The sequence below is a fragment of the Colius striatus genome, chromosome 5 (assembly GCF_028858725.1).
Source record: "Colius striatus isolate bColStr4 chromosome 5, bColStr4.1.hap1, whole genome shotgun sequence".
NCBI classification, from domain to species: Eukaryota; Metazoa; Chordata; class Aves; order Coliiformes; family Coliidae; genus Colius; species Colius striatus.
This window is the reverse complement of record NC_084763.1, coordinates 10,880,652-10,903,274: the sequence shown is the minus strand read 5'-3', so window position 1 is coordinate 10,903,274 and position 22,623 is coordinate 10,880,652. Positions and strand designations below refer to the sequence as shown.

Sequence of the window (22,623 nt, the reverse complement as noted above, 5' to 3'; positions counted from 1 at the left end):
CTCTGTATTTGCTGTTCCTATTTTACCACTTTATGATACCTACTCTCTGTGCCTGATTCCTGTGTCCTTCCCCTGGCTTCACAGACACTTTGCAGCCTTTGAAAGAGTTATGGAGGGTGTACTGTCAGTTCCCACTGCTGCGAGCTTGTGGGTGAAATATTAGCACATCTTGAGCGGGATGGCTGTTGAACAGAAGCAATGTGCAGCCCAAGAGCAACAGTGATACCGGATCGGTGTGATCCAGCTGGCTGACCTGTTTCTCAAACTCTTCCTTTTCATGGTTATTTATTTGTTTGTTTCCTTTGTCCTCTCCCACCCCACTCCCATCTCCTGCTCAGGATATGCGGTGACAGCAGGTCATTTCTCTCAGCCGACTACCACGGATGTTGTAGGAGGAGCTCCCCAGGATGGAGGCATCGGAAAGGTGCGGCTTTTTGTCAAACAATAATGTAGTCAGATACAACAGGGCAGAAAAAGTAATGCTGGTGGAGTTCCCATGTGACTCACAAGCCAAGAGATTTTTGTCTACAGGGTAGTTTTGGAGTTGAGGTAGTTTGATGAAGTAATTGATTTTTCTTGACCTGTCCTTGCTGGTGCCTCACATCTCTCACCCTTCTCTTTCCTCTTGTTTGTTTTCTTCATACATTTGACTGTTTTAATATTTCCTTCAGGGTAGCATCTCTGGTAGCATGAAAAGCAATTTACTAAGTGATTGGATGTCCCTCTTAAAGCTTCATAATACATTGGTGTTTAGTGGATTAGAATGAGGGCTTCTGCCAGCTGTACGTAAAAATCTTGATGATAGTCTCTTGAGAAGGAAAAAATAAAATGGTTTTCCTGTAGGTATATTATGTTTGATGTCTCGGAGATGTAAGCAAGTGAATGGCTAGAGGGAAGTGGCTGGTGAGTTAGGTGAGGCTGCTGTTCCTGGGCCAAGTTGCCAAGCTGCTATCAGGGGAGCTGGTTGAGAATGAGCACTGTGCCGCTTACACACTTCTGAACCAAAGGTGGAGAAGTGAGAGCAGGGAGAGGGAGGGAAGAGATGTAAAGGATCTGCTTTGTCTCTCTTTCCTCAAAATCCAATCCTTTAGGGACCTGCTGCCAACATGAGATCCATGAGAAAGCGGCTGGCCCTGAGATTTAAAGAGTACAGCTCTAGTTGTAAAAATTCCCATTATTGTCCCTTGGCATGGGATTTGGGTTGCAGGAATGCATGGCAAAGGAGCTGTAGGAGGTGTTGAGTACAGGACATTATGCTAAGCAGTCCTGTTCTGCTTTTCACACTCTCTAATAAGCTAATCCTTTCCACTTCTCTGATAGAAAGTGATTAGCATCGTCACCCCCTTTTCACTGAAGGTAAAGCCAAGATACTTAATGAGACTGAGTCACTTCCCTGAAGTGACCAATAGTGTCATGAGTTAAGACTGGGTTTGGAGTCCTGACACCTGGCAATGTGCTCTGGCTGCTAAACATGCCACTGCCAAACCTAAGGAGTCCTTTATATCTCAAGCAATTGTCTGCAGTCAATCTGTGTTGTGTTCTTGGCTGAAAATGGCTTTGAACTCTGTCTCACCACCTATTAATAACTTGCCACATATTCAACTCTGTCAAGTGCTTGACTCTGCCACGTGGCCTTGGAAGTAAGGGATCCTCTGTCCTGCAAATGCTGTGAGCACCTGCTAGGAGGAGGCCTGGAAAATATTGGAGGAGTTTCAAAGGCTGACTGAGCCAGCCTTTCTGTCAAAGGGAGTCCCTTTTACAAGCCATATATTTTAGGTCTTAAATTTTGGTACAAGATCTGCTATTGAACTCATATCAATACTTCTATCCCACAGAGTTCCTGGTTAAACAGTTTCTCATGTGGAAAGGAACGAGTGGACCATGAATAGCATTTTAATTGATAGATATTTGAGACAGAAATAGTGCAAATGCCTTGGGTGGTCTGATTGGGATTTCCACTCTGACCTTTGCCAGAGCATCGTGAAGTTTGCAGTGCAGTACGTGCAGGCACGTGTCCTTGAGAAGGGAAGGCTGGATAAGGGCAGGGCAGCAGGGTTATGCCTTCTCAACCTTTTGCTCTACTTGTTTACAGGCTGTCTCCAGTTGTAACTTGTTTGAGAGTTGGAAAGTTCCTTTACTTAAGTGCTTTTCAATACTCTCATTTGCACATACACACCAAAAAAGTAGGGGACAAGATACTATTGAAGCATTTCTCATGGTAAGAGGCCTATGATTCACCAGGAAAATGGGGAAGTTTTTGTTTTGCCTTTTAAAAGAAGACTGAGCAATAAAGTGGTCATGAAATTGGATCTTGGCAATATCCATGTCCATGATCATGATTTAGATATCACTTAGAAAGCACCAATGCTGTACCATTATGTTCTTTATAGTTAGTATTGGTTAACTCATTTTCTTTTTTTCACTTTGCAGGTTTATATTTTCAGAACAGACAGACGATCAGGCTCTCTGATAAAGATTTTTCAGGCTTCAGGAAAAAAGGTGAGGTTTTATGTATGTGTGTTTTCTTTTAAGGGGTGCAGAAGGGGTAAATAATGGCAGAGTCATTTCAGAGCATCATTTTCATTCCACTGCTGCATGCCTTGTTAAGCAAATTCCGTTCCTTCTTATCCTCCCAGATGACTTAAACCAGGGTTTAGGTGCAGACAAGCTGTATGTCCTTTCTGCTGCAGTGTCTGCTCAGTGCCCACATGAGTGAAATGAAAGCTGAAAATTGTACTAGTGTTTCTCTTTAGCTTTTCACAACCATAGCATAGTCTTCTGAGGCATGGGCTATGGGCTGCCAGGTAAGCCTAAACACAAGAGATTTCCTCTTAGATGTTACTGGGAGATGAGGTTAACCTGGAGCTCAATTTAATACACAAAACCCCTATCTGTTTTTCTGTGTCCTGCTGTGATGGGGTGGCATATTAGAGTTATGCTGTTTTGTGGAGAAGCAGCTTCCTTGCCTCAAGAAATGATGACTTCCCCCTTCCCACCATGAACCAGCCCTGCATTTTGCTCTTAGAACTGGTATCTTAGAGCTGATCCCTCCCTCACTGTGAAATGTAGCAAATGCTAGTGACATCTAGCATCTAGTGTTTTACTGTATCATCAAGTTGAAAATATTAGCATGTTTTGTTGCTTTTTCCCAACAAAACACAGTTGCAGTCTTTAAAACATGCCTGGACTAGGGCAAAATAGAAAGAATGTGTAGGTGGATGGTGGGATTTGTATTTTAGGGCCTCTCCAAAATTTGCCTCTCTGCAGTAGCAGAATTGGAAGGAAAAGACCTCCCAGTTCATCCAGGGCATCTCCTGTATTTGATTGCTTCCTGTTCATTTCTTTCCCTGTTGACTTTTAAACATCCCAACGGATGTGCTCCTGGAGAACTATTCCTTAGCCTGATAAACAGAGCTATCAGGAAGTTTCCATGTCTCAGCCAAAAACTTTCCCTTTTCAATTTAATTGTGTATTCACATCCTTACATCCTTTGAGTACGTCCAGGCTGACAGTCATCTCCTCTTTCCCCATTAGCATCTATCTTCTACAAAGCCTCTAAAATCCAAATGAAAATTTCATTTTCAAGAGAAACTTGTCCAAAAATCACCCTTTCTTGGTTTTTGTGATTGAAGTCCAACCAGATATACTCAGCAATGAGCGCTGCTTGGAAATGAGCTCTCACAAAATGCTACGTCCTTCCCAGTGGTGTGAAAGTTCATTGCGCTGACATTCTTGTTAAGCAGCCGTTAAAAGCAGGCCAGTTTCTTCCTTCCCTTTTTTTATTGCTGGAGGCTGAACTAGGAAATCAAATGCAGACAAGAAAAAAGAAAACGTTAAAAATGTTAAGTGCACAAACTTCAGGTTCTCACAGCACCGTGAGCTCACCCACGCTGGCTGCAGACGTACCGTGTTGCAGTCAAGGAAATAATACCCTTTCCCTGAAAAATGCCTGAATCCATAGTGAAATGCTTGTCGTAACTTTCACTCCTTACCCATGAGAAATTTGTTTTAAAACTTTTAGTGGAGTTAAAAAAAACCAAAACAAAACAACAAAAACAAATAAAAAAATCCACAAGGGAACTTAAGCTACAAAATAACTGGAATCAAGTGATGTTTGAGGTCTGACCTTAAGCCCACACGAACACAAAAATCTGAATGACAAACTGAAATCCTATCCTTAACTCACCCCTCTATATATATTTAGCAGCTTTTCAATCTGATAGACTGTACAGAATAGAGTTGCTGCTGCCTATGTCGTAGTGTGCTCGGGAGCTGTGGCTTGTGCATCTAAACTTTGCAGGCATGGAAGGCAGTGGGTCAGAGATCCACAAAGAGGAATGTAAAAGCATGCAAAAAAAGGGATTCATACTTTTTAACCTAAATAATATTTCCTGTAACCTCAGTTTTGCTTGCTATGTAAACAGCTCACGGTTTCAAATAATAAGTTTCCAGTTTTCCCCCTGGAAGTTGCTTTTAATTTTGAGACTATGGTTTGTAATTGGTCTCAAAGAGTATGCTTTGTGATACCTGAGCAAAAGTAGTTGAAATAAGAGTGAGATATCATTCTTGCTTTTGGTTTCCTTTCTGTGTTGAAACATGTTTTGAAATAAGTAATGTGGGTGTTGGTTGAGAGATTGCTAGTGTTTAATGCTAACCCATATCAAAACTGTGTCATGAAATGAATGCATTTCTCAAATTTAAGCAAATAAGTTTTTGCAAGTAATAATAACTGCAGATTGAAAGTGGCTTAGTTTTTTTGTGTGTGTATCAGTTGAAAAGCTTTTATTGAAAGTCTTTTTTCTGTGTCAACTCACCTGCCTGTACGTGAGAGGAAAGGCTATGGTCAAACCTCACAACCAGTACTGCTGTATGAAAGTGACTGATATAAACAGAGCAGGGGAAGGTAGTCCACAATCAAGAGGTAATTTTAGATGCCTCTTTTCATGGATAACCTACCCCTTGCCTTTTTTCTTTTGGGTTTTTTTTTTTTTTCCTTTTCTTTTTCACTTTATGGTGTCCTCAGAAGATAGATCATACCCAACTTCAGATCTCTTTAGGAAGTCTGGCACTGAGCAAGAATAATCACACTATCCACGTCTTGGTTTTGGAAACTTATTTCAACTCTCCCTGGTTTTAATCCTTCGACAAACAGAAGCTAGCTTAAGAAAGCTTTATAGATGTCTCACTTAAGCACTTAAGCACATCTCAGGGTATAAATTTTATTCTGCTGTTGATGCACTGTTACAGTAAAGTGTTTAAGTCCTGCCAGAATTATCCCTTAAGCTTTCTCCATAGGTGTGCTTGTCAGTGATAAAGCAGCAAGTCATCATTTGAAATTAAAAACCCAAGACAACACACCTAAATGATTTCTTCCTGTGTGTGGGCAGATACTGAATGCTTTGTTGTGACTCGGCTTGGTTACAGATGGGCTCTTACTTTGGCTCCTCCTTATGTGCAGTTGATCTGAACTCTGACGGGTTGTCAGACCTGCTGGTCGGAGCACCTATGTTTTCTGAGATCAGAGATGAAGGTCAAGTCACAGTCTATATCAACAGAGGAAATGTGAGTATGTACAGGAGATGACTTGGTAAATGATGATGGTATGGGTCTGGGCAGGGTAATGCCAACAGCCTTCCAGCACTGCATGGTAAAACTTCATGTCCCAGATAGTGGGGCTCTGGATGTCTCTATCAGAGCATGAAGTCACGGAAAGTCATTAACTATCATGGTTTCCCAAATGCCAGCCCACACTTATTACAGAGCTGTGAATCTGTTGAGGAGGTCTGGGAAAGTTTCTGGGTTTATGATGGAACTTGGTGGTATTTGTGGCTTTACGTGAATTTGATGCCAAACCCAAGAAAGAGTCAGCAGCTTGGACGGAGTTTTCCTTGGTGTTTTGGGTGGTCACTGGGACTTACACATCAGAACAAAAATATCTGAAGAGAAGCCAGAGCCTGGATTCACTTTGTCTTTACATTATGCCCTATATATAGCCTTTAGTGGGAAGTTCTTATCAGTTGGTGCTCTTGGATTTCACATGACCCAACAGCAGTCTTGTAAAAGTCTAAACTTTCTTGCATCATCAAAACAAGATCATTCTTACATTGTATTTATAGGAGAAAAAGGATTGTTAACCTATTATTATATATTTAATATTCAAGTTCCAAACCTACTGTCTTAAAGTAGTTGTTAACGGACTGTATAAACTGGAACACAAGAGATTCCAAAGAAATACAAGCAAGAATTTCTTAACTGTTAGGGTGAGGGAGCACTGGAACAGGCTGCCCAGATGGGTTTTTGAGTCTCCTTCTCTGGAGACATCTAAAACCTACCTGTCCGAGTTCCCGTGTGACCTACTCTAGGTGGTCCTGCTCTGGCAGGGGGATTGGACTGGATGATCGTTTGAGGTCCCTTCCAGCCCTTGAGATTCTGTAATTCTGTGAAATCAAAGTGATTTGCTTCATCAATGTTTTGTGAACCTTCATGTATTGAGTTTGTTTATGCTAGACTTAACATTGACCACAAGCCCTATAAGCAGAACTTGGAAGACTACAGAATTGCTTTTGATGTAATGTCATTTTCTATTATCACTTCTTTGAATGAGCTTTACTTTTCCAATCTGATACACAGTCTGTTTTGCTTCTTATGTGCAGTGTTGCTGCTGAGTCCTCAGGATAGGGTCCAGAATGCTGAGCAGATAATATCTAGCATTTCCTGCTCACAGGGAGAGCATGCACGAGTTCATTTTTATCTTTTAAAGAACAGACAAGAAGCTAGTTGGGGTTTCTCTTACTCCTGCAGCAGGGAATTGCTTGCAGGAGGAATGGCTCAGGATTGTGGGTTTTATTTTAAACTGTTTCATTCTGCAAGCACCATTGCTTAAGAGGTTGTTGCAGTGGATCAGAGAAAACTGCATTATAGGACAAGCATGCATAGTGAGGTTAGATTTAATATGCTTATATTTTGCCCTTTTCTGTGAGGACTGCAAAGAAAGGAGTTGCACATACAAGCCTGCCTATCTGCTCTCTGCTGTGGTTCAATTTCATTATGTGGGATTTTCTTAAAGTCAGCAACTCCCTACAGCCAAGAAAAAGATTTTATTACATGTTCCAGAGGGCAGTTTACTCTCATTCACAAAGGAAGCAAAAACAAAACAAAACAACCCTTGAGGTGGGTACAGAGTTGGATTGCATAACTAAATTTTGTTTTCTTGTGGAAATGTTCCTTTTCCCTCGAGGGAACATTGCAAGAAACTAAAGCTTAGGTATCTGACCAGAAAGTGGGTGGGCAAGAAATACCAGATCCTTATAAGGCTTCTCATGGCACAGAAGTACAAAGCTCCTTTTTTTCCTCAACTTTCCTCTGTCTCTTTATTTCATTAAATCTCTTCCCTTATTCTTCATTTCAGAAAGCTTTTGGGGGACTTTGCTTTAATCCTTCTGTTCAATTCTTTAAAAGTTTTCAAATCCAATTGCCCAAATGTTCTTTGCTTTGGGGAAAATTCCCTTTAACTCACTGGAGTTTAGCTGAATAAACCTAGACTGAGGATTTCCCTCCTCTGCTGTAATCTGCCAGTTGAGCAAGCTCTGGGCTGTTGTGTTTTAGGCATCTGGAAACCTTCATAAGCTCATCAAGCCCCCATGACTGCATTTAATTACGTCATTGAGTTATCATTTAGTTAACGTAGCATTTCAGTTCTGTCACTCATGCACTCCTCCCCTTGCTCCTTCTTAAAACTGAAACACAGAAGCTTAAAAACCTATATAAATTATATTTCTAGGGCCTAGGTGATACATGTGCAGGGAGGGAGAGGGTCAGACTGCATCCTGCCCCAGGTGCTTCCCACAGCTGCCATGAGGACAGCTTGCCTTGTCCAGGGTTCACACCATTTCCCTGACTCTGTTTCCTTTCCTGCTTGGTAGGGAGTGCTGGAAGAACAGCTCGTCCTGGATGGTGACAGTGCCTACAATGCACACTTTGGGGAGAGCATGGCAGCCCTCGGTGACATCGATGACGATGGCTTCCCAGGTCAGTGTCATTTCCTCCTAGGTTCTTTCTTAGGCTGGCACTGCCAGTCTCCTCGTGTGGCACACAGCTTGCATCCTCATTAACATTGCTTTGTTTTCCTTGATGGTGCATTTTCTTCTTCCGTGTATGGTTCATAAAAGGCTTTAGATACCCATGCCCTAACACAACAGAAACCTATGTCTGACTTCTTTCTCCTTTCTCATTTCCTTAGGCCTTCAAGCCTTTCCAGTTTTGTTGACATAACTGCGTCTCTCAAGTGTAATTAATATCTTCTCACTCCTGATAGCACGTATTCTATTAATAATTTCTCTCCTTTGCTTTATTCTACCTGCTCCTTTCACAGGCTGCTCAGTGTGAGGCTCCATGCTGTGATAGCAATAAGTGAGAACGGAAATGTTGATTCTGTCACTTTTCTGCCCTGATACCTGCCAGCACAGATTAAGGACTTTCAAACAAAGCCTGACTTACTCAGTGTGTGTCTGGATTTATTTCTTCCAGGCCACTCAAAGCACATTGTTCCATTAAGCCTAACCCAAGCTTATTGCAGGTTGCCCTTGCAATGGTGGGCACGCTATCCTTATGCACTTGGACATGCATTTGTGTGTTTCTTGCTGCTGCTGTGGGTCAGTTGTGGGAGTTGTGCAGAGACTGCAGAGTAAGTTGGATCAGTCTCTGGTTACGAAGCCATCAAGAAGAGTTTAATTTCAGCAGCTATGTAGTCACTAGATTCAAGTATTGAAGGAGAATGGGAGAGGGGGTCACCCTTTCTGCAGGAGTTTGCAGTTAAATTGAATCAAATGTAATTTGAAAGTACACCTCTAGCAGCCTTTTTTTTCCTTCCTGCCTATCTATTTAATATACCCAACCACATTTCAGAGTCTTGGATTTTCAAGACAAGCATGTGTTTCTATTTAGGCAGAACATAGCCACATGCATGTACAAATTCATATACAATTTTTGAAAGTTCATCTTAACGTGAACTCTTCATGAAATCAAATAGGTTCCTTCCAGCCAGGTTCACATGAGCTGCTGATCATCTTTGTCATGGGAAACTATTTTCCTGTGGATCGCTGGCTTCTAAAATCAGGGGGGGGGGGGGGGGGGGAGGGGAGGGAAATGGCATTAATGGAATGGATTGTGACATGTTTCTAATCTGTACTGTTTTACAGATGTTGCCATTGGAGCACCTAAGGAGGACAACTACATAGGAGCAGTGTATATTTACCATGGGGATGCCAATGGTATTGTGCCTCAGTATTCAATGGTATGTGGCACTATTTTTTTTGACACCTATCTGAAGTCACTTTCCCAGGGCCTACAGAAAGAAACTGTACTTAGGGGTCACTTTACAGGCAGCCTCATCATAGTTCTACACCCTTACCTCAGTTCTGGTCTGAAGATGACTTCCCCCAAATTTTCCATATCTATGCTGTGGGATAAAACTATGTTAGGAGATATTTTCCACTGTCTTTTGTTAGTTACCAGCTGTGGCTTCCTTATTGAAGCAAATGAAGTCTTGAAATTTGAATCTCAGCTTTTAGAGATAGTATTGCTGTGGAGAAGAAATGAAAACCCTGGAGAAGTTGAGCATACAAATTGTGGAGAGACCAGTGAGGACCTGGGAGGTTGCACTTTCTTCCTGCAGAAGCAGGCTTAATAAGAAGGAAGAGGTACTAAGTTTTCTTTTGAGCCTTGCAGAAGCCTCTGTACCCATCTTGATGGGCCCCTCCTTGCAGTGTGACCGTACATCACAAGACCATTCTTGAGTGCCCTTTCCCTGACCATTATTACAGGTAAAATCTCAGCTGGGATATACTGCAGCATCTTGTGCAGAGATGAAACAGTGCAATTTAGCTACTGTACAGTAGAGAAGATAAATATATGCTCAGGCTGCCCAACATGTGTCCCCCTAGTCTCTGTCTAGCACATTTCTGTTCTCAGACAGCCTGAATCTTCCCTCCCTCTGTGCGTTTGAAGTTCTGATTGTTTTGTTTTGTTGTTGGGTGGGATCCCAACAACAAAGAGAGGAGACTTCTAACAGGCCTTAGAGGTTTAGTCCTTTTGCCATGTATATTTATGTTGTTTTTTAGAAAAAAGTGAGTTAACTGCCTGTTTATGGATACTTCAAAAATGCACTAATGTGTGGCATATGGAGAATTCTGCCTATTTCTTGCTGAGAGTCACTTATTGGGAGGTTCTCTGGCTATTGAAGGCTATTGAAAAGCCTGGAGCTTTCCAGCTTTTGCTGAAAAGGATCAGTTTGGTTTTTTTGGGTTTTCTCTTTTTTTGGTCATTCACGGGAAAATGTTCCCATTTTGAAAGAGGCCAGATCAGCAGGGTGGGAAGTGAAATATCCTACTTGTGATCTCTCTCTCCCTGTTGGAGCAAGACCAGCAAACATAGCCTGTGCCTCTCTACTTGGCCAGTGGGACAAAGCCCAGCTCAAGAGGGTGTCAGGATATGGTGACTGTTGGCTCTTGATGCCATTCTTCTTGTTGTCCTGTGTCCAGAGGCACCTTAGGGAACTCCTCTTACAGGCAGTGTCTCTGTTGTTTCCCAATGTCTGCTGCAGGGCATCAGATACACCACTGGTTCATCTCCCATGTGCAACTAAAAAAACTGTCTAACTTCAGCTCTTTACCTTCTTGCCCTGGATTTGAACCCAGAGGTGAAAGGCTTTTTGTATCTTATTACTATACCCCTGAGCCATCTTAATGCCCTGGATTTCCTTTTTTAAATAAGCTAGGAGAGGTGGAGGGGAGGCCTGCAGGGTATATGTTTTCACCTTTTTCATTTGGTTAGCTTTACCCCCTCCCCATCCTTTATCTTCATTTAAATTGCTGATCAATGTCATTCCCTCATGTCCCCTTGGCAGCTTTAATGATGGCTATGAGCAGAAGCAGCTTAATTGGCCTTGTGGCCTGCTGTTTTCGTTCACGGCACTTAAAACATTATACCTTGCATTCTAGGCCATAATAGCCTGCAGATGTCCACTGGGATGTTTTGCAGGCAGGATTTGCCACCCTAACTAAGACCCCCCAAAAATGTGATGCAAGTGTAATGTGGGGTGGAAGTTACTTCCAGTTGTCTTACGAAAAGGAGATCTGTACATGATAAGAGCACTGGTTTCCCTTTAAACTGGCTGTCAGGGCTGCAGGATATCTTTCTTTTCTTCAACTTGTCTTTTTTTCATGAATTTCCTGTCTGCCCTTTAGTCCAATATTATGTCCTTTTATGGGAGAGCCAGGAAAAGTTGGTCACAAGCTTCACAAGCTGTGAAGCACCACCAACAGCCTTGGAATTATTCGTGGGATAGGTTTCTTCTGTCTGTAACTTCTGCAGTCAGATGTTGGTTTGAGTTCAGGTCTTGCATTGGTGGCCCAGTGTAATGAAGGAGAGCTGGGAGACGTCTGAATGCCATCTTAGAAAATGAGATTTTATTATATTAATCAGCTTCAGACAAAGGCATTTACAATTCAAATCATTTAGAGAAAGTTTTTGTGTTAGTCATTAAAAAAAAAAAGAAAAAAGAAGCTGTGTTAAAAGTGAATGAATCTTTCTGTTGGGGAGGCAGAAATGAGATACAGCTTCCAAACTGACACCAAATACTGCATAATAGCTGATGGAAACCAGAATTTCCAAGTGGAATAAAAATTAATCATTTTGACTTTGCTGGCAAACTTTGTGAAAAGGGATAGTTGTGCAGGATTTTCCTTTTCATTTAATCATGAATTTTGTTGAGATGCCGCTTAAAACTTTTATTTACAGAAAAAAAAAGGAGAAAATCTCTAGGGTGTAGTTAAATTTCCTCCCCCCCAAGAAATCTGTTTTGATGTGTTCTTTATTTTCCTTGGGTCTGCATGGGGGTTGTCATGCAGGTGTGTTTTTTAATCCAAGTCAATGCTGGCCTCCTCCTAGCCCAGAGCAGAAGGGCTTCCTGCAGTTGACAGCCTTCCTGCTCAGGGTTGCGTGGGTGAAGTGTGAGCCTGCAGATGTGCAGCACTTCCAGCTCACGGAAAAGAGCCCTGTGACCATGAAAACCAGACTTGAAGGTTTCTGCGAGCTTGGTTTGGGTTTTATGTTAGAAGATTCTTTGTGTTACTCATGATCTCCCTCATGTTTTCTGCTGCAGAAGCTGTCTGGGCAAACAATAAACCCGACGCTGCGGATGTTTGGCCAGTCCATATCAGGGGGAGTCGATATGGATGGCAATGGTTATCCAGGTATGTGTGCTACTCTGGCAGTGAGAGCACTGGGGAAACACAGCAGCGGGGTGAGAAAACAGCAGAGCTGGTCATTTCCAGGTTGCTGGTTCCTGCCATTGCGGGAGGCTGATGATGCTGAGCATTTCATTTCCATTCACCTCTCATAAGCTCCTGATAAGAATTTGAGCCAATGGCTTAATTCGGGTGTTTCAGCAGTCACAGTGAAAGATTGAGATATTAAACCAGAGGATTTCAGTATCTGGCCAAGGATGTAATTTTCTTGGAAGCTGCTCAGTCATGATGACAGTGTTAAAATAAGAAAAAAGTAGTAGACAAAATGTAGTAGTAATAATAACAATCAAACAATGAAGTAGAAGGGAAGTAACGTTACAGATCTAAACCTCCACTTAGAATACGTATAACGTAATGGTACAGGCTGATTTAAGTTAAAAAAAGCTTTTAAAAAGATGTTTATTCTGTAATTTAGAGAATTCAGAGAACTGAATTCTGTGCCTCCTTCGTGACTGTCTCAATGTTACAAAAATTTCAGATATGACTGTTGGAGCCTTCTTGTCAGACAATGTGGTGCTTCTGAGGTGAGATGAACGACTTTTTCATCTACTGTTGTCTTCTTTTTTGTCTGTTTTCTGTTTATATCTCATGTGGTCTGAGTTCTCCACCATGCCAATTTTCTCCCTAGTTTATTGTGGTCAGAAAAGGCAAGCTGGATTACTTTTTAAGCAGAACCTTAGCCATGGATGGTGTCAAAGAATGTGCAATCTAATTTAAACAGTGTGGTGAGGGATGATGATACGTGAGACTCCCAGGGCTATGAAGAAAACAAACAGAGCTGGAAAGAGATGTGTTGCATCTCAGTGCCTCTTTGAAAAGGTTGCTCTGAATTTGTAAGGAGGCTTTTTTTATTGTTCTTACATTTACATAAAGTAAATAAATTATGATTTAAGGGAATGTAGTTGAGCAAAAAGCCAGCTGTGTGTGATGCCAGGATGTAATTTTGCAAGTTCTAATGGGACACAGAATGAAATAGGAGTCTTCAGGGAAATGAAATACAGAGACAATTTCAATGCACTGAGGATTTAGCCTCCCATTTCAAGTGTACAAGTTAAGTGCAATGGCTTGTTTCATCTGATGGAGAGGTGTGACAGCTTGGTTCTCCAAATTATGCAGGTGGAGAGTTAGAGCAGGAAGGGGCTTGAGGTGCATAGACCTGGGGAAGAGAGTGGGCAGTTTGGATTTTGCCAGTAGCTCCATTGTTAAACTTGTTAATATTTAATAGAAAAATCCTGTCAATACTTAGATGTCATTAGAAGTAGAAGTCACTAGGGACTCCTGCATCTTAATGGAAGATACAAGGATGTGGTGAGACTGGCAAGACAAATGCTGAAGCTGCATGAGGGGTGTGCCAAACTGCTTCCTGTTTGAGGCAGGAAAAACCTGGCTGTTTCCATTTGAATCAGTTAAAACAAAAAGGAGAGAGAGAAAAAAATAATCATAATGATCAGTGTTGCAGGTGGTCAAATCTTCTGAAGAATTTACTGTTCCTTCATCGTGCACACAGAGGAAGGCAACTGCTGCTTCTGTGCAAAGGTGTGCCATGCCCCAGACAGGGTTTTGCAACACCCTGGCTCCAAAACTGCTGTAAAGAAAAATGTGTGTTTCTCTCCTGCATTATTGTTTTTTGCAGGGAGGATAAAGCAATCTGAAAGGCTTGTTGTGATGTTTTGAAGCAACATACATCTGAACAGCGTGGTGACCTCTGTCCCTATGTTCAGTTGTGCTTTAGCCTTTTGGAGGAAATTAATGTGCTACTGCCTGGCTTTGTGGGCAGCCTGACGGATTGCTGCTGCTGCCAATTTACACCGTGTCCCTCTTACTGTTTAGATTCAGATTAGGATAAAGAAATCAGCTTTTTATCTTTTTTTTTTTCCTCCCCTCGCCCCACCAGAAGCTGTTGTGAAGTCCTTTGGCCAAAACCAACAAACGTTTTGCCAAGTGACATTAAAGGCTTTGGTGGAAGCCGCGGTGACTTGCAGTGGATCGTTGCTCTATTGCTCATGTGTATGTATGGCCCTTTGACAGATGCTTTGGATTTTTTTCTCCCAGTGAATAACCAAGTAAGCTAATGTTAAGTAACAATCACACAGTGCATCGTGGATAGAGAAATATTTTTTCCTAGGAGAAATATTCTTCTAGATCAATTATAGTGTTTACTCTTTTATGTCTCCCCAAGCATGCAGAAAGAGGTTTTTTCCAAAGGTGTGAAATGATCCTAGGAAGCTCACTCTTTTCCTCCATTTTCCCTACCCCCCCCCAACATTACTGTATGTATTTCTAGGATTAGCATTTATCTTCATCTTTCATCTCAAAATGTGAACTTACACTGTTATTTCAGCCTGTGGTAAAAGAATCTGAGCATCTGTCTTGGAGATTGATATGAATCTTGCTCCAGTCAATGTGAATTATGTGTAACCACAATCCTCACTCTCTTCTCCCCCGTCTCCCCTGCCTCTAAATTAAGTGGCTCGTGGAGTGAGAGTCCTGAAGTGGTTTACTGACGTGGTCTGGCCTTGCATGGCTGCTGGGACTACCTTATAAGTGAATCTACTGGTTGCTGCACTTTTTTTACTACCAGAGTTGGTTTTGGAAGAACACGTTCATGTTGAACATGTACGGAATTGAAACCACGAAGAATAACACTCAGTGTGGGCTGAAGTCCTATGCTGGGTATGGCTCAGGAGAGCCTGGGTTTCTGGACTGCTTTTCCCAACCACGTTGGCAGAGCTTCAGTGTTGAGTGAGAGAGGAGCCTCACCAGGGCCCTGATGGCATTCAGCTTGCTCTGCTTTTCTGGCCAAGGTTTTCTTCATCCAGGAACAGTCGTAGCAGTAACTTGGTGCAGGAGTTGCAACGGTAGAAAACTTTTGTTCACAGTGCACTGGGTAACTCCTGAAACAGAGTTCAGCAACGTGAAAAGCGTATTCAATCCTTACCAGTCACTGGGAGGGAATTAGCCAGATATTTCATCCTCCAGAAAATGTGAATATAATATCTAGTGTTCCTCTTATACTGCCAGAAAAATGATATATGAATCCATCTTCTACCCTTGTGCTACTTCCTTGACTTTCAGGTCACAAATTTGACTGTAGACTGTTCTCTGGAAACCTAAGGCCTCTGCCTCCCTGTTCCAGACCATTCAGGCTGCTTAGCAAACACTCTCCCTTGCATGAGCTTATTGTCCTTGGTTGCTATTGTCCTAATTTGGTTATCCTCATCAGTCATCAGGAAGGCTTTATGAAACTTTTACTGCAGATGTTTATTACTATGTATTATCAATTTCCCCAGCTGTTTGTCTACAGTCTGTATCTGAGCACTGTACTTCAAGCTGGCATTACGGTTTTCATTCAGACACTAATAGTCCTTTCCAGTTAGGTCCAGTGCCAATTTATCTTACAGTTCAAATGTACTCCTTTATCTTTTCATGTCTGCTTGAAATTATGGAGTTTACCAGATTTACTTTCTTTTCCTTTGGCTGAGAACATCCCTCTGAATGGTCACTCAATTCCACTTCTCTGTTGATCTCCAGATCCAGGCCTGTCATTACCATGGACATCTCCATTTTCCTGCCCACGTCCATCAATATCACAGCTCCTCAGTGCCATGATGGCTTGCAGCCAGTGAATTGCCTCAATGTCACAGCATGCTTTCGCTTCAGTGGCAAGCGTGTTCCTGGAGAAATAGGTAAGGTACCTGGGCCAGCCTCAGGTTTACTAGGGGCTTACTAGCAGGTTGACCTGCAGTTGAAGGCTCCTTTTGGAGTCAGTAACAGAGCTTTTATGTGAACTAAGTTGTTTTGAGGTGTTTGACTATACAATTCCAGAAAGTTGTAGGCTTCCTGGGAACTTTCTTGGGTGTGTTTTTCCTTCTGATGAGGCTGATGTAATCCCGGAGGAGTTCCTTCCTCAGTGAAAGCAGGGAAATGTGTGCTTGGGCTTACTGCCTACAAAGCATTTGATGCTTTGTAAGTTCATGCTCCCTGTTTACCTCCTGATAACACATTTCTGTATCCATATCTTCTGTCAAAGTTATCAGAAAGCAGGTGTGATTTGCTGTGAAGTAGTAGTTTTTGAAAGCCTACAAGGAGCTCTTGAAACAGAGCACTGTAAATCTACATTCCTACCAGACATGAGCAAATCCTTTTCTGTGCATCAGCTTACCTGTCTGTAAAATAATTATAAATAGCCCAGTATTTTAGTGATGGCAAGAATATCTTCCAGGTTAATTAGTCTCTGTAAAACACATGTAATTTCTCAGGTGAATGGAATTGTGTAAAGTCTATAATTGTGAGAGCCTTTGTATCTTGGCTACATTAAAATATTACTTATGTCTTGTCTATCCCAGTATTTACAAGTCTTAGTGTGTGAAGTGGTATGGGATAGATACAGCATTTCTAAATGTTGTCAGGTCTGGATTTATGTAGTTCAGCTGTGATGTTTCACCTTCACTGTACTTTAGGAAATAGAGGATTTGCACTGCACTTGTCAGGAAAGATACCTCACAGTGTGCTGCATCCCTGCAGTGGCTCTGGTGAGAGCTGGGAGAAGCAGTGCCTCGTCTTGCTCTGAACCCCAGCCTTTATGAGCTGCTAATTGAGAAGGGTGAGAGTTGCATCTGTGCATCCCAATATTTGAATTTTAAATGAGCTGGAGGAGAAGGCGGCTTCTTGCTACTTCTCCTGCTGTCCTGGAGTAAGAATTACAAGCTGCTTGTTGAAGTTGCTCTCTGCAGCTTTTCACTTTTGTCACCTGAACAGCTCAAAAAAAGGGAGTTACTAATTTAAGATTCCTCTGGATTCTAACATATTGATGCAACTGAGACTTCAGTTTCTGGTTTTGCACTTTTTCCTTTCCTGTAAGTGATGACTCCCAGAAGACAAATACTTGTTTTGATAAAGTATTTTTTGTACTCCCTGCTGCTCTATCAGTTAAGGAAACACTCATCTCTGAGTTCTCCAAGGGTGTTAATTCCTTTGTCAAAAATCATTGAATATATTTTCCAAATATTTAGGTTTTCTTATATTCCTAGGGGAAACTATTTAAAATGTTTCCTTGAATTTCATATCTCTGGACCTGTGGCTAAGAAGTGAGGTGCCTTTTTTCCCCCCAATGTAAGTATCTCTTCCCCTTATGCAAAAGACCTATCTTCCTGTTCATCATGTCTTGTAAGAGCCAATTGAATTCCCCTGTGTTGTCATGCAAACTGTATTCCTGGTGATTTATTGTGATGAAAGCACATGGTGTATCTTTGTTGGCAGTAACCATCACTGCATTACAAGGAATTTTTTTACTATTAAGTAGATGACTATAAAACTTCCAACCATTGTCCTTTTTATACAATGCTTCTAGCAAAGTGATTTGTCTTGAAAACATTGCAGCCAGAACTATCCGACTGTGTAAAAGTCCTTGGGGATATGATTTGGATAAAATATCTTGAATAAGCTTTCAGTTTGTAGTCCAACAGTTGGGCCATTTTCATTATGTTGCAGTTGAAGAGTATCAATTAACAAAGAGTGGAACAATTCGTGGAAATATTACAATGGTTCCTCTCCTGTGTGGTTAAATCTGGGTGTGTACAGGGGGAAATAGAAAAGCTCTGTAAGTATATCATCGTCCAGTTTTGACTCTGAAATGAATATGAAGGTGTTAAAAATCTGTCAACATTTTGTTGCTAAAAGTGTTGGGATCATCTCATTTTCAGATGCTTGGGGGTGGTCTGTGAATTCAGATGATGAGAGCACAGTGCTCATTTGGAACACTACTCCCCTAAGGCTTTTGTCAGCACGGATGCTCAAGACTGCTGAAAAGCTGGGTCTCGCTCTTGTTTTTGGGGCAGCTGAAGGTGGTCACCTATTACACAGTGTTTAGAAAGTCCAGCTGAACATGCAGGCAAGATTCTTCAATAACAAATTTCTGTCTTTACTGCTTATTTGAACATGTGGTTATTTTGTTAACTGGGATGTGAAGGAAAGTTTTTGTCATCTAGCACAGCCTGACACATAAACCTTCCCCACCCAGAATCACAGAAACACAGGATGGCAGGGGTTGGAAGGGACCTTTAGAGATCATCCAGTACAACTCCCCTGCTGAAGCAGGTTCACCTAGATCAGGTCACAGAGGAATGTAAGTTTTGAAAAAGAGAAGGAGACTCCACACCTTCCTTGGGCAGCCTGTGCCAGGGCTCCCTCACCTCAACAGTGATATAGTTTTTTCTTATGTTTAAATGGAACTTTTTGTGTTCCAGCATCACTTCATTACACCTTGTCTTGTCACTAGACACAACAGAAAAAGGTGATTCCCCAACCTCCTGACACCCACCATTTAGATATTTGTAAATATTAATGGGATCTCCCCTCAGTCTCCTCTTCTTCAGACTAAACAGCCCCAGTTCCTGCAGCCTTTCCTCGTAAGGAAGATGCTCCAGTCCCCTGATCACCTTGGTGGCCCTGTGCTGGACTCTCTCCAGCAGTTCTCTCTCCCTCTTGAGCTGAGGAGCCCAGAACTGGACACAGAATTCCAGATGAGGCCTCACCAGGGCAGAGTAGAGGGGAGAGCAGAACCTCCCTTGACCTGCTGGCCACACTCTTCTTGATGCATCCCAGGATGCCATTGGCCTTCTTGGCCACGAGGGCACATTACTGGCTCGTGGTTATTTTATTATCAATGAGTCGTCCCAGGTCTCTGCAGAGCTGTTCTCCAGCAGGTCAATCCCCAGCCTGTCCTGGAGCATGGGGTTGTTCCTTCCCAGGTGCAGGACTCTGCACTTGTCCTTGTTGAACCTCAGGAGGTTCCTCTCTGCCCAGCTGAAGCTGGTCGAGATCCCGCTTAACGGCAGCACGGCCTCTGGTAAATCAGCTAGTCCTCCCAGTTTGGTCACTTTTTTTCTTTGGTTGTTATTTTCTAGTGGTAGTTTCAGTGCTGCTGGTCATGTAATGGCTTTCTGAGGGTCTGTGTTTATTGATACTGCCAATGACAGTATAATTCCCATCCATTTTGTGGATGCAGACTATGGTCTTCAGAAGTATGACTTTATTGCTGAAATGTTTTCATCTGAACAAAGAGCCATGCCTAGTTGAAACATGTGCCCTGTGCTGTGTGCCAGGCATTGTCTGGCCCTTTTCTCTGCCTCAGCTCCTGCAGGAGAACAGAGCATCCCATCGTACGCCCACCAACAGAGGCAGCCTCTGGTACGTCTTGGATATGTGAGAAACATGACATTTATTTAGTTCTCACTCTTCCACCGCTGAATCTCACTCAGGCTGTTCCTCCCTTCTTTGAGGGGCCATTGCTTTGTCCCCTTGTATCTGTGGGAAAGACAGGGATGAAAGAAAGCTTGGATGAAGAGGCTTCAGCCTGTTCAGACCATGCACTTCTGGGTGGCCTGGACAAGAAAACAGAGGCTGCTGGCTTCTCTGCGCAACAAGCACTGCTTCTGCATTCATCCCTGCAGGAGAATAGACACAAACTTGTGCCCACAGTCTGGGTAATTTCCTCTAGAATAATAACTACAACAATAGTGCCAGTGTGAGAATTAGGTGAATTTTAGTAGCTGTGACAATGAAGGGTTTGGGGCCTTTGGCTAGAGCTAGGGAGATGTGTTAGAAACTCTTTCAAAGTTTCTTCTGCAGTTTTTCCAGTCTGCTTGGATGCAGGCCTGAGTCAGGCTACCCTCTGAATGCCTTGGAAGCAGGGATGCTGTAGGCATGTGTTCTTCAATGTATGGTACAGCAAGGATGGCTCTTCACTAGAAGCTAGGGACAACACTATGAGAGATGATTTAAAACAAGGTTTGAAGTAAGGAGAAAAGAAGAGCTTTTTGGAAAGGGAGGAGGGGATTTCCTATGCATGTTGTCGTTTGCTAGGGCAGTTTTTTAAAAATACTTTGTTCCTTAAGAATTTTCTCTGCAAGGAAAGTTCATGAATCATTTTCTCCTCAGAATTACTGATAGAGACACCAAAGAAACACATTGCTCTTACAATGACTTTTTGTTATTATTTAGTAAGTTCCTCATTTTCTCCATTTGCCTCCTCTCCACCACCTCCTCTCCTGCAAATCAGCATAGCAAGTAGTTTAACAAGCACTTAGGGATGTGCTTAATCCTGCTGAGCATTTTACCACCTGCTTTTTTGTGCTGTAGCATCCTCTGAGTGGGAGACAAGGGATGTGCTGGGTGGCTCAACGTTTAACTTCTCTAGTAACACAGCCAGCTGTGATTCTTGTACCACTGCCTGATTTCAACCTCTCCTCACTCCTCTTGGCTCCAGGGCTGCTTTTAGCTCTCTGAAAGGGTGACTTTTGCATCATGAGTACTTTTCTGCCACTTAGGATGAAAATCCATTATAAAATGCTCTCTGCCATTTACTTGGTGCATCTGTTACTTGCTGGAGTAACTCACTTGATCTGTTGGTTGGTCCTCTTCCAGGTGTAACCAAAAATTTCTCAGAGGGAGCTGTTATCAAAGCTTTTAGGCATTTACCTTTAGTTATGGAAAAAGAATAGTCTTGAGAGGAATCAGGCCCTTTATCTGAGCTCATCCTAGAGTTTTGTTTTGATCATGTGAAGTTGGGTAGGGAAGATCCCCAGAAACATTTTTATCTGATGTGTTTAAAGCTGCTGGACAAATACTCCTACTGGAGTGAGCAGGAGGAACTAACACCACCAGCAGTGTGAAGTTTGGCCAGTTATCTCCCCACCCTGGTTGCTTTTTGGAAGCAATGAAGTAGGGGGGAAAAAAAAACCCCAAACCTTATTCATGATATTTCAGTTTTTCCACTGATGTGACATCATTGGATATAACATAGAAACAAGTTGTCAAAATAAAGGGAGGTGGGGTGGAGGATGGGAGCTGTGCTGCTTGATTGAAAACATCCACTGCTGTTTAGGAGAGACAGTAGCTGGGCTTGCTTTGCTGAGAGGCCGAGTACACGGGTCGAGTTGGGATGTGTCTCGGTGCCTGCTGTGAGAAATCATTCAGTATCAGTAATATATCCCTCTTCCCTTGGGCAGCCTCAGGGCCTCCCCAGGTACCTCTGAGAGCTCTGCAGCCCTGCCTGGCTTTGGTGCTCCTGCTCTGAAGAGGTTTGCATCTCCCCACAGGGCTTTCGGCCTCTGCCCACGCAGGACCTGGGTTTGCTCATGAACTTTCCTGTCTTTATTCCTGGGATGCCAATGCAGATCTCAGCACGTGTGCGTACATGTGAGGTCTTGAAAGCAGAAAGGAGACAGCTGGGGATGAGTGTGGGATGTGCACACTTCAAAAGAGACAAAAAGAAGTGAATAGATTGACTGCTAGGATTTTAAACCCCGTGTTTCTGTTTAGGTGGTGCTATTTAGTGGGACTGAGCAAACTCCACTTTCAGTGAGAGCTTGACCCACCTGGATATGTTCCTGAGCAACTTGATCTAGGTGGATCTACTTCTGCAGAGGGGTTGGACTGCATGATCTTTAAAGGTCCCTTCCAACCCCTACCATTCTATGGTTCTATAATTTTGGTGCTGAGCTTGTCAGAGTTTGAAACACTTTCACAGCATTATCCTGCTATACAAGTTCTTCTGTTAAAAGCAAGCAAAAAAAAGTTTAGATGGGGCCCTGTGATGGTAGATAGATACACTGATTCCTCAGCTGTGGCTTTTCTTACTAGCAAGGGTATGTCTGTGGTTGCTCTGGGTGAATTTATCAATAAGGTTTTCATCAGAATGCAACATACTGGAAATGGAAGTGAGGTCAGTTTGAATTATGTGAGTTATGAATGCTCACAGAGACTTATTGCACCAAGTTTTACAACATCTTTAAATAAATTCCTCAAAGTATTGAAATTTTTGGTGGAGAAATGATTGGTAATAGCATTGGCAGCTGTGTTAATTTAGAGTGATTAGGATTTTCATTGATTTTTAAAAAATTAACAACTGCAAAACCAAAGCAAGCAACAACAAAACCCAGCAAAGACCCCTTGCTGAAATTTGGTGTGGAAGACCTCAGTCCAGGAATGTGTCACACTTATGTGGATTGTTTATAAAATTCTGGCTTTGAATAAGTTAACATTTATGGGGAGCATATTATCTGGCATCAATCATTTAGGACTTTAAACATAAATAAAAGCCAAAGCAATAATTTGGCAAGCACCCTACATATGTAACTAATCAGCACGGGAGCTGCTCTTGGCTGTCCTTTATGAAGATTATCAACTAATTAAGCCATTTATAGTGAGCTAGTCTCATGTTGTTCCCATTACTGCCTTGATAGCAGCTGAAACCACTACAGGCCATAGTCTGTGATGAGTGAAAGGACCTCACAGACAGTGTTTCCCTTGTCTGTAG

General features: G+C 42.4%; 1 protein-coding gene across 2 annotated transcripts in view; it reads left to right on the top strand.

The window, feature by feature from the left end:
• The window catches only part of ITGA9 (integrin subunit alpha 9), a 222,723-nt gene that overhangs the window by 28,544 nt on the left and 171,556 nt on the right, over window positions 1-22,623 (top strand). For both annotated transcript variants that reach the window (XM_061996749.1, XM_061996750.1), the window contains exons 7-14: window positions 339-424; window positions 2,431-2,499; window positions 5,425-5,562; window positions 7,923-8,028; window positions 9,198-9,292; window positions 12,161-12,251; window positions 12,784-12,829; window positions 15,837-15,991. In XM_061996749.1, the coding sequence (XP_061852733.1) occupies window positions 339-424; window positions 2,431-2,499; window positions 5,425-5,562; window positions 7,923-8,028; window positions 9,198-9,292; window positions 12,161-12,251; window positions 12,784-12,829; window positions 15,837-15,991 (786 nt within the window). The remainder of the gene's footprint in view (window positions 1-338; window positions 425-2,430; window positions 2,500-5,424; window positions 5,563-7,922; window positions 8,029-9,197; window positions 9,293-12,160; window positions 12,252-12,783; window positions 12,830-15,836; window positions 15,992-22,623) is intronic.